The sequence below is a fragment of the Lolium perenne genome, chromosome 2 (assembly GCF_019359855.2).
Source record: "Lolium perenne isolate Kyuss_39 chromosome 2, Kyuss_2.0, whole genome shotgun sequence".
NCBI classification, from domain to species: domain Eukaryota; kingdom Viridiplantae; phylum Streptophyta; class Magnoliopsida; order Poales; family Poaceae; genus Lolium; species Lolium perenne.
In genome coordinates, this window is record NC_067245.2 from 255,033,002 (window position 1) to 255,050,066 (window position 17,065).

Consider the following 17,065-nt stretch of genomic DNA (forward strand, 5'->3'; position numbering starts at 1 on the left):
GAGGCTAAAGGATTCCAATGGTAGGGTAGCCATAAATCAAGGTCGGACTGGATTTGCCATTGCTCACGACCAAGATCGGGTACTTCATGACCTTCAAGGTCCTCAAAGGCTATGTCTACAAGGTCACAATCTTTGATTACTCCATGACTAAGGTGGTAAAGAAGTGCCCCGAGCACGATCCAACGCTTGCCATGATCGACGAGTGATAGTTGGTACTTTGTATTGATTATATGTCTGTGTGTGGTATGAACTAAGTTATGTCATCTCTGTTTTGAAGTAAGTTCTAACTAAGAAATTAAGCTTGTGTTGGTGGTTTAATATGCTACCTTTTATTCTAGTTTTGGCTCCTTATTTGTACATATATGGGCTGGTAACTCACCACTCGAAAGAGGTTATCATACCACACATTTTGCACACAACCAAACAACATATTCAGTTCCTGCGAAGTCTAAAACAGCTAGCCAAACAACAAGCTTATGTTTCTTCCACGGTGTAGAAAAGGACTTCCAGACAACCAAACTGAATGCAAAAGTAGGCTAAGCCGTTGCATGAGAAGAAAAAACCAATGCGAGTAAGCAAACACGGGCCATGAAAAACGCACGCAGTTCACCATCGTGCCAGCCCAGTAGCATCGTCTACTCTGCTCCGCACTACCAGCCGGCTCTTCTTTTGGTATTTCCAATCTTGGTGGTGCTCCTTTTTCAAACGGGATATCTTGGTGTCTTCCTTTCCAATTTTCGTCCTTCAGAGTTCAGACTTCAGAGGCAGTAGCTCATCGCTTTTCAGGCGTGTGAGATGCAATTTTATCAGGACCGCCTCTGTGTATGGAGGGCATTTCCAAGTGGGAGCTATCTCGATCATGGTATCCGCAGGTGCTAATTAGTCGAGCAAAAGAGCATGGTACTGAAACGCATGATTTTCACAGAAAATTACAACAAAGAGGGATCAATATTTTAGGTACCCATCCCAGCTCTGGACCGGCCAAGATAAAGCTGAAATAAGCAAATAGAAAGTTCGGTTGGTATTCGAAGTCTTTGCCAAACATTTTTTCAGTCCTTCAGAGTGGTGAACGCAGACGAATGACCAAACTGAATAGAGTACCGTACTACCTTTTGTCATCTTTTGTTTTCTTGCACATGCCTTTGCTAGTAAGTGACCCAACGTGCAACATTACACCATTTCTATATCCTCCGCCTAGTAGCGTGTACATTGCATTCTATACTCTAGATCGTACTACGCAAGCAGCCTCATCTTTTTTGCAGTGATGACTTATGACTATTGTCTAGTACTATGACATATACACAATAACTTAGGTGTTGCAAAACGTGCCATAGACAAATATATCACAATATTGTGTTTGTCTAGGTCTCTAGGCTTTGCTTAGTACTCATCAACTAGAAAAAACTTTTTGAACACTAAAGCAAACTAGTTAGTGGGTAGGTTACCATGAGTAAGTGGACAAAATCAAATTGTGTTGTTCTCGAAAACAAATAAATACTCCCTCCGTTCCATGAAACGTGTCTTAATAATATGTTGATATATCAAAAATGATGTACTATATGTTATTATATTTATAGGGAACGAAACCAACCAAGCCCTAAATTTTCTCTCTAAATGTTCTCCCAGTAGCTGGTAGATTCCGGTGGGGCGAGATTACCGGCAATGTGGACTAAGAAATTATGAATATTACGGGTTCTATAAGTACTTAATTTTCTACAGGGATGCAATATATTTTCTAGTTTAGATAAAATGTTACCACGCATTGTTGTGATAGTTCCCCATTATGTTTCTTGTAGGGTCTTAATTTATCCCATCAAGAATGTTGGAAAACAGATTTTTTTTTTCTTTCTAATCCTCAGTTGACTGAAATGTTCATACATCCGTGTGTTTCTTATGTTCTCTATTGACGAGGATTGCACTATTAAAGTGGTAAAAATACGCAACTTAGGTGTTAGCCAAAAATGCCATAGATAAATATTCCCTCTGTTCGAAAATAAGTCTCATAATTTTCTAGAGATACAGATGTACATATACATTAAAATGTGTCTAGATATATATGTATCTAGATAAAGTTGCGACACTTATTTTAAAACGGACATGGTGAATCGCAATATTGTATTTGTATGAACTTTGGCTACTCCTCAACCAGAAAAAAGCTTTGAATGCTAAAGCATTTTAGTTAATGCTAGGTTACCTCGGGTAAGTGGACAAAAACAATTGTATCATTTTCTTAGAAATTTAAAAATTTGTAGATTAAATATATATATATATGTGAAAGAGTAAAGAAATATATACAAAACAGTGATTTTTTTAGAGATATCTAGTAGGGCGTACTAAATTTTATCTTATTTATAGGGAATAAAATCATCCAAAGCCTTTTATTCTAAAAAAAATTATCTAAAAAGTTTTCCCGACAGCTGGTGGATTTCGGTGGGGCGAGATTACCGGCATTGTGAACTAATAAGTGCAAACATTATGTATTATATAAGTACTTAGTTTTCTTCGGCGATGCTCTACATTATCTAGTTTAAATAAAATATAGCCTCACACCGTTGTGATAGTATATTGCGTTATTGTCTTGCACGCGTAAGGATTTAACTATCATATTTATGCTTAGTTGGACGTGAGAGAATAGGGGAGAAAAGGCAAGTGAACTCTCATTAAAGAGTTAACTCTACCATGTGCTCTTAGCCACTTTGTGAGAGTGAGAAGTGGATCATATATTAGTGAAATAATTCATCTTCCTACATAATTATTGTACAGATGACATGGCAATTTCTTATAGACATCTATTGGCTAAACGGACAAACATTTGTGTGCGTGCGTGCGCGTGTGCGTGTGGGTGTGTGTGTGTGTGTATATGTGTGTGAAAACTAAAAAAACAACACTGTTTTTCTAGAGATATCTAGTAGGGCGTACTAAATGTTATCTTATTCATAGGGAATAAAATCATCTAAATGCCTTTTATTCTAAACAATTATCTAAAAGTTCCCCAGCTGGTGGATTTTGGTGGGCTGAGATTACCGGAAATGTGAACTAGTAAGTACGAATATTATGTATTATATAACTACTTAGTTTTATTCAACGATGCTCTACATTATCTAGTTTAACTAAAATATAGCCGTGCATCGTTGTGATAGTATTACGTTATTGTCTTGTAGGCGTAAGGATTTAAATATCGTATTTAAAATTTCCAGTGAATGTAAAAAAAATGATAATTAAAATTTTCAAGGAAAAATATATATTGGAGAGGCTATAACAATAAACTAAATGCGAACTTAAATTTGAGTGTGTGTACATGGGTCTTAAGGAGATGGTTGGATTGAACATATTGTCATTGTTGATTGCTAAGTTGCTACACATGGACAGGTGAAATATGTGGAACAACAACGGGGATTGTGAGGGAATATTTGATATTATTGTCAACCATACATTTAAGACATTTTAATTATGCATAAAAATATAAGTCACAGTAATGAGATGTTCATTATTTGGTGTCTAACTGTGTATTGACTATGAATCATAAAAGTATGGATTTTAATTGAGAAGAATCGCGGCGGTCAAAAAGTTCACATCAAGGATTAATATAAAATGTTACTTTAGTAAATAGAAATGGTATAACTTTATTCATCGCAGATTATTTCTAACCATCATTTACAATTGTATAAAGTTCAAAAAAAAATCATTTACAATTGTATGCAAGCATATTGATACGAAAGTGATGGTTAAAGTTGCCCACTAGCGATATCAAATACTAAAAAGATATAAAGCTATGTATGAAATCTAGCCACACAAATACGCGGGTCACCTGCTATTAACTAAAAAAATCTATTTATCATGGAGTGAGTGATCTACTGAGTGAGTGAGTGAGATGGAATTGATGATAGTTGTATGTTCGTCTAAAAGCTCGGAAATGCGGCTGAAATGTAAGAAGAAAACTACCCAGGCAACTAAACTAACCGATTCCAAAAGATAGTTTAGACATAATTAACCTAAGAACAATCGATTGCTACAATATGCTGTACATCTGCGTTAACAACGGGTAATCCTTGTTGATCTCGTTGACGAAGAACTTGACGTTCCTCTGTGCCAAACTCCTGGCCTCAGCCGTCACAACTTTCTTCCTCAGCACGTTCATGTTCTCCTGCAAATGCCTCCCCTCTTTTCCATCCATGATCCTGTCAATGCACTCCCTCACCTGGTCTCTGCTCATGCAACCGAGCTTGATCCCGATCTCCCACACGCCGGCAATGTACGCGCAGTTGATGAACTGGTCCCCGGCGACAGGGCAGCACAGGAGGCGCACCCCGTGCCGTATGGCCTCCACGGTGGAGTTCCAGCCGCAGTGCGTGAGGTAGCAGCCGACGGAGCCGTGCGCGAGCACGTCCTCCTGCGGCGCCCAGTCCACCACCTTGCCGCGGCCGGCGACGGCGACCCTCTCGGCGTAGCCGTCGGGGAGCCCGGCGCGCCACGACGGGTCCTTCTTGAGCGCCCACAGGAACGGCCGCCCCGTGGCCTCCAGCCCCAGCGCGAGCTCCCGAATCTTGTCCTGCCCGATCGGCCCGACCCAGCTGCCGAACGAGACGTACACCACTGATCCCGCACGTTGCCTGTCCAGCCAGCTGACGCACGTCGAGTCTGCCTGCCACATGCTGGGCTGCTTGCACGGCGCCACCGCACCGTCGCATTTCATGATCTCCATGACGGTGCTGACCCCGCCTCCCGCTAGCAACGGCCCAACAGGGAGGACCCGCGGGCTCTGACGCGCTGGGTGGCCGTCATTGTCATCGTCGGTGGCGGCGGCGGCGGCGCCGGCCTCGCCTGGGAAGGAGTTGACGAGGACCGAGCGGAAGCTCCTCGCGCGCTGCAGGGCCCGGAGCCAGAACGCGAACCTCGATTTCTGGGTGGCCGAGTCGCCCACGAGCCATGGCACCTCTTCGTCCTTCAGCTCGACCTGTGCCGGCAGGATCTTGAGGGCTCGGATCATCTGGTCCTGGCCGAACCCATCGTCGTCGAATTGATTTGGGGATGATCGAGGCGTGCCTGCACGTTCGTAAGATCAACGATGAATCAGTGAAATACAGATTTTAATTCCTCAATTCTTGATTTGCATATGTAAGTATGCATGGAGTGCTCTCGTGCCGACAAGATGTGCACTAGACCAGACACGGAGACAGCAACAAAAACTCAACAAACTGAGGCTACAACTAGCGAGATCGATCCAGGCCACCATCCCACGTGCCGTGATTGGTGAGATTTAATCATGCATGCATCGAGAGCCCGTCCGATCTACCACAGGACCAAGTTGCCACCCGCAGTCACTTTGCTAGATGTACTTTTCCAGTACGTGCGTGTTAGGGTTCAGGACTAATCGATGGATCGGTGGACTGGTCAAGCCAAGTCATCTTGTTTTCTTCCGCTTACAACAACAGCATGTAGTAGTGCTACTCCATAATCGGAAAGAAGTGACTATTCGCACTTCCAAATATGGGAATGAAGAAAGTTCAACTGTACTGCACAAACCAGCCGCAGGACCGTCAGATAGTTTGAATGTATCTAAAGAGAAAAAGGATGCAGCTCCTAGGGCTTCTCTACCGAAATAGTGCGCAGATCTCGTGTGCAGAGGCGACTGGTCAAATCTTAATTATGTTTTTGCTAGTTCTAAATTGAAAATTAGCTTAGACCTCGGTCAGCTTCGGAGCGATAAAATTTGAATCGTGATTCATACGTCATTTCAGTTGCGAGTGGGTTACAACGGAGGAAATAAACTGGTCATCTAATTTGCATCGTGATACGTGTTGGCCGTGAATTACAAGTATGTTGCAACTGACCAAGAATTAAGCAAAATCTAGGTCACGTGAAAAACTCGAGATCCCTCCCTAATTAATTGTTCTATTTTGCTAGTTCTCAATGGACTGAGAACTAACTTAGTCATCGGTCGACTTTTAAACGATAAGATTTAATCGTGATTCATGTTAAACTGAGTTGCAACTGAGATTTTTCTAGTTCAATAGAGATTGCAATTGATAAAAATGCTCGTACCATTGGAATGCATCGTGATTCGTGCTAGCTATGAGTTGCAACTTGGTTGCCTTGAACCGTTGGATTGCTTCGTGATTCGTGGTACTCATTAATTGCAACACGGGCTGCAACTGAAGTTTGATGACATCACCTAGCTTAGTTCTCAGTTAGAACTAATCACACCCTTAATTGTTATGGTTTTTTAGATGAATTATTCCCCATATGTATCCCCTCTACATGTGCAAAGGTAGTACATATCTGGCCATGATATGATATCCTCCCTAAGTAGTATGCTAAATGAAAGAACCCATCACGTGTCGACTGCCGATTCGCCAAGGCAGCCAGGGTCAACTTTGTGAGTTACCTTCTGGTCCAAATATGAGCTAAAATGTACACCAAAAGGTTCAGACCTCAGAAAATAGTAATAAGGAATGTCGAGCTGGCCCCAAGACAAGATGGATCAGATCCAGAGAGCACTTGGCCGGACAGGGACCAAAGCAGAAAAGAAAGACGGGTCCGTGGCTTCTTAGTTCTTACATGCACGTCGGCAACACATGGCCGATCCAATCATGTTTGGGCATTAGTATGAGCAGTTCTAAAAGCAGCTAATCAATTCAGTTGATGCGGCGGCTGACAGAAAAAACAGAGACATACAGGTTGTACGTTAACGTTCCTAGTGAACAGGAGTACATGTCAATTGTCAAAGACTTAAATACCGTTATACGGTTTATATGCTCGCATAATTCAATGAGTATTTTATGTTTGGCTGAGTGTATCCCAGATTTTCTATCTTATTCAACAACATGAATTATTGAATATATGATACTTCCAGCACTACATGCATGATACTTATGTATTCATTAAAAAAAACCGTGAGGGCTCTACAAACTTACTTCCTCTGTTCTGTTTTAATTAATATTAGGTTAAATTTTGTTCCACGTTTATCTATATTTTATCTTTTAGTCAACAAAAATATAAAAAACGAAGTAGTTCCATATTAAATCTTTAGTTCCATATTAATCGATTTTCTATCTTTCAGTCAACAAAAACATAGAAAACGAAGCGATTCTGCTCTCTCTTTAAAATACTATTACATTCAATGTAGTATCTTGGATTGGTTATTTACATATCTAAGTAGTAGTAATAAATACATTACTAGTTTATATGTTCTTTCTGTAATGTAGAATAAAACATACTGGAGGGAGTAGATGAGTAGAGAATAAAGTTTACAGAATTACACGATACTTGATTAGGTGCACTCTTTATATTTATTAAATCGGGAGGTTTGATGATGTCAGTGCGTTGGGTGGAGATAGATCTCAATCTCGTAGATATTTTTACATGGGGAAGTCATATCGGTGCTTCGAGTCTACAACCTTTGTTACTGAAAAGATGGCTTATGATTTATTTTTAAATTCGAACAATGTAAAGTTAGGCCAAGTTTGTACAAAAATCATTAACATCTAAAATACCAAATCAGTATAGGACATATCATGAAATATATTTTTACTTGATGTCTATATGGTATTATATATAGTTGCTAACTTTTTAAATACTGCATAAAAACTTAGGATCTAATTAAACTTAATCAAACTTTACATTTTTTTTTTATAAAAGGTTATATACTAACGGTCGATGGCATACAAGAGCATGTGAGGGCGTGTGGCATGCATGGAATATTTGGAGTGCATATGAAAGACCAAAGGATCTCTCATGCTAATTAAACTCGATCGGCAGGTCAACTCTAACATGTTACGCGCGTGTGCTCCGGCGCAGTACGTTCGGAAAGAAAGGAATTAGCTGCAAGCTATGAGCGTGTATACCATACGTACCAGATTCCGAGATGAGCCCCTTCTCCATTAGCTCCGGGATGGCGGCTACAACGCGGTAGCTCGCGAGCATCGCGGGCCAGAACCCGGCCGCCGGCACGCCGCACCGCTCGGCCACGGGAACGGCCCACGACGCTAGCACGTCGACCACGACGCAGGCGACGCGGCAGCCCGTCGCGGCGTGCACCCGCGTCAGCAGGCGCTCTAGGTGCGCCGGCATGTGGTGCTCCATGGCGTGCCCGAAGTCGGCGAACCCCGGCGGGTCGGCACCGACGACGTCCGTGACGCCACTGGGGATGGACGCCAGAGCCACGCCGTCGCTGACATCGGCGTCGGCCTTCGTTCCCGCGATCCGCCGGTGGATGAAGTCCGGCACGGCGACCGTGGCCGCGACGCCGTGCACGGCGAGGGCGCGCGCCAGGTGCAGCATGGGCGTGACATGGCCCTGAGCCGGGAATGGCACGAGGACCACGGCGGGGAGCTGGACGGCAGCCTCGGCTCCCATGCCGTCGACGTCTTGTTATTGTTATGGATCGGCTGGCTGTCCGATGTCTCCGTGGTCTGGACTTCGCTTGGACACATATGGCCCAACGAATGCGTCATGTGTGGAATTTATAGTGGCCGCGGACTCGCGGATGGCTATGCTGAGCCAATTCCATGCTCTATCACATCCCCATTTTTATGTAAGGCTTCACGCTTTTTTCTCCACGACAAGTTTATTTGGCCACTTGGGGAGCATGCGTCCCCACGTGCTAATTCCATAATTTTATTACTTCATGCAGCCCAAATTAATAAGCACGGCCACAAGTGTACTCTTGAGCTGAGACCAGTTAATTTGGACGAAAAGGAATTTTATTGATCAAGTTATTGGTTAAAGTTTTTTCCTTAAATGATGTGCGTGCCTAAATTAATGGTTAAAGCTTTTCTTAAACGACATGCGTGCCTTATGAACTGAACCGGAGGGAGTACTAGAAATGATGATGCAATCATCAATGTCGAATATATGTCCAGTACAAGTGAGCTGCATCGATTAATTTGGATGCAAAGGAGTATTAGAAATGATGCAAGCATCAATGTCGAATGTACGGTTCATAATAATAATTAGAAATATTAATAGCCCTGACTCTAACATTTTTTAAAGTAGCCCCTCTACTACTACCCTGTAAATAGGAACAAAAAGCACCGCAACAGTAGTAAAGAATTTGGACTCGTCAAGACAATATCCCCAAGAAGGGATCACCCCTTATAGGTCTTGGGTACTATTAGCAAATATAGAGATTATGATTGTCACAACTTGCCGTTTCAGATAAACATTGTTGACAAGAGAGCAACACAAGAATCTCAACACCACCTAAGCCTCAGGGTTAATTTTTCCTAGAGGTGTGTTTTTTTCTCATGATGCTTCTAGAATATGTGTTTTCTCCTGGTTAAATTTGTGGTGTATCACGAGGCTAAATTAGGCGGTGTATCACGAGCCTAAATTAGGTGGATTATTTTTTTCTGGAGGTGTATCACGTCAGTAAGCGCAACACCTAGTGTGAGGAAACACCGAACAACGTGGACGGTGGATCATGACATTGACATTTTGATCCTATGCGAAAATTTCCTACATAGGTTGTTTGATTCATAGGAACGCATCCTATAGGGAGTAATCATATAGAAAACTTGTAGTGTAAATCCTATAGAAAAAACATTAGATCACACCTCATGAAAAATTCCTTTGCTACAATGAACCACACTTCATGTTCATGCATGAATCAAGTAGGCATGACATCCCAATCATATGCTTTTCCTATTCCTATGTTTTTTCTATCCTATGAATCAATGGAGTAGAAATATTATCTATCTTGGTTGTTTGATCGGAGCACCGAACACCCTACACAATTTCTATAAAGGATTACTTTGCGGCAGATTCCATACAAAAAAAAATCATCTATGCGTACATCTTAAAAGATCTTTTTTAGCTTGTCATATGATTCACAAAAACAAATATCGAGGCAAACACCTAACACCTTCACATAATAATCAAGTGAACATAACATTATGAGCTTTTATCTTTTTATTACTGTGAATTTGTAATCATGTTAATCGAAACTGTTACCGCAATAAAGATCCTATAATAGACAACCGTTCTGGTTCACGGGAGTAGATGCTACCATTATACAAAATGAAATTTAGAATAATTACCTAAAACTGATTTCTTTTGTTGAGAATGCATTTTATATGTCCTCATACATTTTCAAAGGGACTTTGGCCGAACTTTTAGGAGAGGCAAAAACGCGTACAAGTCGTTGATGCGTGTAGTTGACACGTCCGTTGGGAACCCCAAGAGGAAGGTGTGATGCGCACAGCGGCAAGTTTCCCTCAGTAAGAAACCAAGGTTTAATCGAACCAGTAGGAGTCAAGAAGCACGTTGAAGGTTGATGGCGGCGGGATGTAGTGCGGCGCAACACCAGAGATTCCGGCGCCAACGTGGAACCTGCACAACACAACCAAAATACTTTGCCCCAACGAAACAGTGAGGTTGTCAATCTCACCGGCTTGCTGTAACAAAGGATTAACCGTATTGTGTGGAAGATGATTGTTTGCAGAAAACAGTAGAACAGTATTGCAGTAGATTGTATCTTTACTATTATATTGGAGTTGGTCGTAGGTCATACAACGCGTTTGGTGAAGGAGATTAAGAAGATCCGCACCGTCTAAAATTTCACCAATGGATCCGATCTTTGGATTGTCAAAATTGGCCGTATGCAGTCCCATCTTCCGCCCCGCAGGAGCCAATCTCGCCGTGATTGATGCGTCACGCAATCCAGGGAGGTCCTCACGCGGCTTCCCTCTTCCCTCGCACGCTCTCTCCTCCCTCACATCTCATCGCCATGGCTTGCCGCCGCCATTCTCCTTGGAGGGCCTCGCGCAACTGCATCGAGTGATCACCTCTGGTTGGACGCTCCCACCGGTGGACATCGCCGAGATCGGAAGCGCCGCCATGGAGCTCGGCGGCGCCGCCGCTCTTCCGTGTTGCGGCCCACGATCTGAAGCGCCGGCCTCCGCAGTCGAGTCCATGAAGCTCGGTGGAGCCATCGCATCTCTCGGTCTCCTCTGCTTTAGGTGGGCTATTATTATTTCTATCACCGATCAAACGGCTTGGCAACGGCCTGGTGCTGCGTGCGGCCGGAGTATACAGGCATGAGGGCGACCCTGAGGAAGCACAGTCCCAAGGACGCCCTTGCTTGAACTTGTGAGACGGCCAATGGTGGTTCAACCGAGACGCCTCTCATTCTTTCATCTGATCTCCTTCTGATTTTTTTTGCAGTACGTTGCAGCGGTTTGAGGCAAGAGGAGGGCCGGCGACCGGAATAGGAGCAGTACCCCAGAACTCCAAGCGGCCAGAGATTCGCCTCTCATAATCACTCATGTAAGATGATATGTTCATACCTGTCAATTTAGTGTGTGTGATGAATGTCACCTGAACCGGCAAAAATATCAAGCAACCCTATAAACCACTGAACCCCCTCTTTCCGGATAGCAGATGTAAACTCGTGTCCTTTTCCCTGACATAATTTACATATCATTCATCCGTGTTTTTGTATTTTGAATAGGCTCAAATGAACCATCTCATTTATTGAGCATGTAAATTAGACTGATGCATGCTTTTGAATAGATATTGCACCTGAAGCAGTCTTAAACGTACACTACAGTCTTTTTTAAGTTATAAATTGTCATGATAAATTTCGAAGTTAGAGTAATGAGGATGTTGACCACAAATTAGATTCGGTAAAAATGATGTGATGCAGTTAAACTGAGGCATGAAGGAGACATCACTAGACTGTAAGTTCCCTAAATGGCATTGTAAATCATAAAGGAGATCCTAACTGTTGTTGTTTTATTCATGGCTTTGGAGTTTGGACTCAAATTATGTTACCTACGAAAACTAAGAGCATGTATTTGTCTGTTTAGCAGGTAACATATAGAAAAAAATGTGTGCTCCTAGAGAATTCTCCTCATAAAATTGTTTATTATCACTGATTTAGTACATTTTCCTATTTTTTCTGTGCTGAAACAACAAAATTTTAATTTACATTTCCCTACTTTTTCTTTGCTGAAACATAAATGTTTTAATTTATTGAGAGTTTGAGACATGCTACTGCAGGTTAAGGAACAAGATGATATCAAAACATTCTTGGAAAGCAACACAAAAGTAAATCCTGACCAGCGGAGTGACCTGAACTCTCATACCAGCAAACTGGATGAGATATCCTCCACACTTCCGGTTTTCAAGCAAGTGCAAACAGATTTGAGGCAACTGAAGGTTTAGATCTTCAGAATCTTTACAAACAAGATGGAGGTACTGTTGCTATGATCATGTGCGTATGCACTTTCTTCATCATTCTTTCTATCAAATGAACTTATGATCTGTTAGATAAAATATATGATCATTAAATTTATGAAAATTCTAATATTTTTGATCAAAAGTTGCTCTCAGCTTTCCTCTATCTGAAAGAAATATGTTCAAAATCAAATGATCATATTTTTTTTCCGTTTTCTGGTGATCAAACCATGGTGACTGGGGGTATCATAGGTCAGCAAATGCTGATACTAAACCTTCTATTGGCAATTTTTCCCTTATAATTTTTTTAGGAATTTTTGTGTGATGCTCCATTAGTAGGCTTCACTAATGATACATTGGATTAGTTAGTAGAGTATGGAGGACTGTGTGGAGGACTGTATGAGCTACATAAATTAGAAAGAGTGTAGGGCAAATGGTGTATTTTGTGTCAGGTGATTAGCAAAAGGGTGTCAGGGCAGACTACAAGCAATTTCCATTTGGATATTTGATTATGGTACCAAAACTAGGATCTCATGCTATTGTTTTAAATATTTTGGAATATTATGAATGAAGTTACCCGAGCGATATTTAGCTAATGATAAAAATCTGACTACTTTTAGGCAACCTGTTGGTTGTTACTGAATAGTTGCTTTGCAAGCAGTCCATGATCACATTTTTTATTAGATTATAGTGATCCTCGATTTGATTTGCATCAGGCTATTATTCCAGGAAACGGTGTGCATTTTATAATTTTTGTAACTGGCCCACGATTGTTGAAAGAATTTTACTTGTATAAGTTTCCTTAAAGTTTACTTGATTGGTGAAGTATGTTATTGCAACTTTTTGTGAACCCTGCCCACTGTTCTATTTTTCACATAGAGAGAATGAGGTTATCACTATTGCCCTGAACCATGAAATTTTATATTAATCACATATGATGTAACTAGATTACAGAGAGTGGTATTTAGCTGTAGGACTGCAGAGAGGTAGTTGTTTCACCCGAAATAGAATAAAGAACAATCAAAGGTTGTTTCTTCTATAAAATGGAAATACATGAAGAACACATATATTTTTTAGAATGGAGATGGTTCAGTTTAACAATTTTATTCATTAGGATGAGCACATATTATATTCTTGCAAGAGCTACTACATAATCTCGTATCATCAATCCATGGCAGGTTTACCTGCACTCCTTTACTGACTGTTGTGCTTTGGTATTTTCATTGAACCAAATTGCAGTAAAATTATCGAGCTTGTTGATGGAAAGCCAACTCCACTGAAGTCTCCCGAAGTATGTGTCGATGTATACACACGCTTGATTTATGTTTTAACATTTGGCTGCTGAAAAAGAAGTTCCTTACTTAAATTGTTGTTTTAGTGAAGTTCCTTTTAGTCTTCCTTTTCAATTGACGTAGCCCCATGAATCAAAATGAAATTTGCAGGGAATGTGATGTTTGTACCATGTATTCACAGCTTGGCGAGGGACTTCTTTAGGTGGTGCACATTATTCATTAGCTATTCTATTGTTAAGATTGGTACAAGGGACTTCTTTAGGTGATGCAGTGTGCAGTGCAAGAAGAAAAGAGACTGCACACAATAACAAGCAATGGTATCTCTTTAAATAGTGCACACTTTAGTTGCTTGGTGAGGGGGTATTGAGACATTGTGGGGTAGTATGATATTAGTGGTTTGGTTTTCGCAAAAAAAAAGTATGATATTAGTGGTTTGGAACCTGAAACCAATGTGAATTTTTGTATAACTTGACATCAACTTCTACATTTTAAAAACTTGTAACTACTTTTACATAATCCGGGCGGTTTAGAGTTATGCAATACTTTCTGGTTTCTGAATGTGTTCCTCTATCGTTGTAACTTGCAAGTTACTTTAGGGGTACCGAAGACCCTGCACTTTGCGAGATTGTAGCGAATTCATAGGCATAATAGTATGGTGTGCAACTTGGGGGATTAGTTGGAGCCAATGACACTTGATATAGAGGAGATTGATAATCAACAAGTTTTTGAGACACAATGAAGTATTGTCGGAGTATAAGGGCATTTTCATGATGCATCTATGATATAAATTAGGTAACTTTTGGTGGCAATGTACACACACTCAATTTTATACTTCCTCTATTCCTAAAAGAGCTTATCAACTTTGTCTAGATACGGAGGTATAGAGTCTAGATATGGAGGTATAAAGATATTTTTAGTTATGCATACATCTGTATCTAGAAAAAGTTGAGCAATTTCTTTTTGAGATGGAGGGAGTACCAGATGTTGACAAGTGCTGCGAGAATAGAATCAAACACGCCTGCGGGTGTCGTGACCCTCTTGAGGGCTTCGTTGTGGCTATCCTCTCCATATTAGGCCTCCGGGTGAAAACCCTAGACCTTGGTGGTCTTGGCAATGGCAGCGCATTTGACATCGTTACCTCCTTGCGAGTGTTGTTGAGGAGTCGAGGTCTCTCTCGTATCTCGGCGTCTTTGATGGCAAGCTCGGTGCTTCTTAGTTTTTCTTTTTTTATCTCTGATAAGTTTGTAAGAGGAATTCCTCATCGCTTTGTATTGGTTTGGCCGTTTGGTTTTATTTATAAAGTGGGGCGAAAGCCTATTTCGAGGAACAATGACCATCCACTTCAAAACATTCAATCGTTGTGTTCAAATAAAAAAAAGTTTGTCTTTTCAAATATTTGGATATAATCTCGTGTCTTCACAAGGAACTTAATTTTGATTGTGTCTCTTGTTGATTCCAGGTTGGTGACGTCCTCAGATTCTTCCGTGTGGTGTTTTTTGGGATCCATGTCTAGAACGGAGGAAACATCTAGCAGTCAGACAAGAAGAAGTTCATGGCTTTTCTTACCTTCGATGTTCATAAGTGTACCTGCAGTCTCCCATATTCATTGAACTGCTCTTATCGTCTTAACCGATATGGGAACCGTCCCACTGACCATCTATCATTCAGGTCCTTATCATCGAGGTAGAAGTTTGTATGTACATTACAGGGTTGTTATCTGGGGATTTTAATTTTTTGCATATGATGCTCAATTTACACGTTTAAATTGGATCGAGGAGAGGAGATTTCAGAATTTGTTTACTCTTTTGCTTATTTCTCTACTTCTACGTGCATTTTGTTTACTCTTTTGCTTATTTCTCTACTTCTACGTGCATGTGATGGGCTTGGTTGATATTTTACGAGAAAAATTGGTTGATCTTTCAGACAATATGCCTTTTAATCAAGCAAAATATGCTCAGTCATTGTACCGTGAAACAGAATCAAATTTGGGATCAAAGAAGTAGCTATAACTGGCATGGTTATACTTCTTGAGAAAATATTATAAGTTAATTCTTCTTTTATTTCTAACTAGATCTAATGAGCCTTATTAATGTAATAGATAGCTTTGCCCCTTGAGAAAATGGGATGAACGGGCTCCCTGTTGGATGTTCTATGTGGAAACCTATCCTGATCTTGAAGTGAAAATGCCTTGGGAGTCTACATGAGGCACTACAATGAAGACTACCAGTGGCGAAGAATCTTCTGAGGTATGAAATGGCATTTGTCATCATTCATATAATTGTTCATGTAGTTAAAACTAAATAAAATATTTTGATCAGCTAACGTGAGCTCGGTTTCGATTTACATCCCGCAAATTTCAGAATTTCGTAGGATACATATTTGGAATATGATGCTTTTCTAAGAAGTCATACTATATTTTATAATATGATGCTAACTCTTTGTGGAATGTGTACTTGATTTGGTGGTATAGAGATGGTATAGAGTAGGTTGCTTGGCTAACAAAGAGTTTAGCATATAAAAATCTTAGTGCTTAGAATAAAGTGCTTTATTGGAAGTCTGTAAGCATATTTGGTACTAATTAATGGCAGTTGCAGAAGTGTTACATAATGATATAGTGCAATTCATTTTCATATAGATCCTGGGCTTATGTACTTGCTAAATTGTGTGGAGCTTTTTCATGGATGCCTCTACATATTCTATGTTTGATTGGTAATAGCACACTTTTCTAACAGAAATAAAGAATTTCAATAACTTCCATTTTGTCTGTGATAAAGCGCATTAGATTAAACTGCAGCTTTATTACAGGTAAGGATGCATGTATTTAGTTACTGTTCAGTTTCAGATTGTCAATGTGGAGGGATATGTGGTCGTCAATGTGGAGAACTAGGGCTCGCGTGGTCATAAACTCGCCTTTCGATACGCCAACCAGCATTGTGACAGATTGAGGGCCGGCCATCCATGCATCAGGCAAAGCCTTGGAACACAAGCACAATTATCCTCAAGGATTTTATGTGTGCTTTTGAGACCCTTTGTTTTATTTTCAGACTATTGTCCACGACCATGCTTTGTACCACTGATGCACCCATTCTATCTAACTATGTACAGGCCATGAAATTGGGCTGGTTCTGTTGTATTTAATGCTAAAGGATTTTGGCCTATGGGTGATGGAACATGGCATTGGTCAATTCGTGGAACATTGCCTATGTCCAGGGTGAATATTTTGTGGCCAGCACCTAAATTGTATGGATTTTCCCTATGGTTATTCCATCATGATTATTCTTTGTACCACTCATAATCACATTTTATCTAATTATGTTGATGACATGAAATGTGGCTCGTTCTTTGGAATGATAGGCAGTTGAATTCACTGATGAAGGACTTTGGGCTATTTGGAGCATCGCGTATGATGGTATCATAAAAATAGAAACTCCCCGGGACTACATTTGGTATTTTGAACAGTAATAATTGGAATGTATTACTTTCTTACAACTAGAGAGAATGTATTCTCATGCACAAATAAATATAGGTCTGATTAAGCACCATGTTAGTCATCTTGTCTGAAAAGAGAAAAACCCGTGGGTGTACATCAGCAAGTT

At 40.8% G+C, this 17,065-nt stretch overlaps 1 protein-coding gene and 1 long non-coding RNA gene across 7 annotated transcripts; one reads left to right on the forward strand and one right to left on the reverse strand.

The window, feature by feature from the left end:
* Positions 1–3,812: 3,812 nt before the first annotated feature.
* On the reverse strand, positions 3,813–8,444 carry LOC127335659 (UDP-glycosyltransferase 82A1). The gene is made up of 2 exons (XM_051362377.2): positions 7,854–8,444; positions 3,813–5,043 (listed from the first exon to the last, which is right to left on the reverse strand). The coding sequence occupies exons 1-2, from the start codon at positions 8,353–8,355 to the stop codon at positions 4,010–4,012; spliced, it is 1,536 nt and encodes a 511-aa protein (XP_051218337.1). The 5' UTR covers positions 8,356–8,444; the 3' UTR covers positions 3,813–4,009.
* A 2,027-nt stretch (positions 8,445–10,471) lies between these two features.
* Positions 10,472–16,805, forward strand: LOC127335660 (uncharacterized). Of its 6 annotated transcripts, XR_011752536.1 has the most exons (7): positions 10,472–10,958; positions 11,164–11,265; positions 12,001–12,195; positions 14,929–15,152; positions 15,568–15,715; positions 16,105–16,178; positions 16,275–16,805. It is a non-coding gene; the product is annotated as an uncharacterized lncRNA (long non-coding RNA). The 6 variants fall into 6 exon arrangements; XR_011752535.1 differs by having other exon boundaries at positions 15,568–16,178; XR_007872920.2 differs by having other exon boundaries at positions 16,105–16,805.
* Positions 16,806–17,065: the final 260 nt, after the last annotated feature.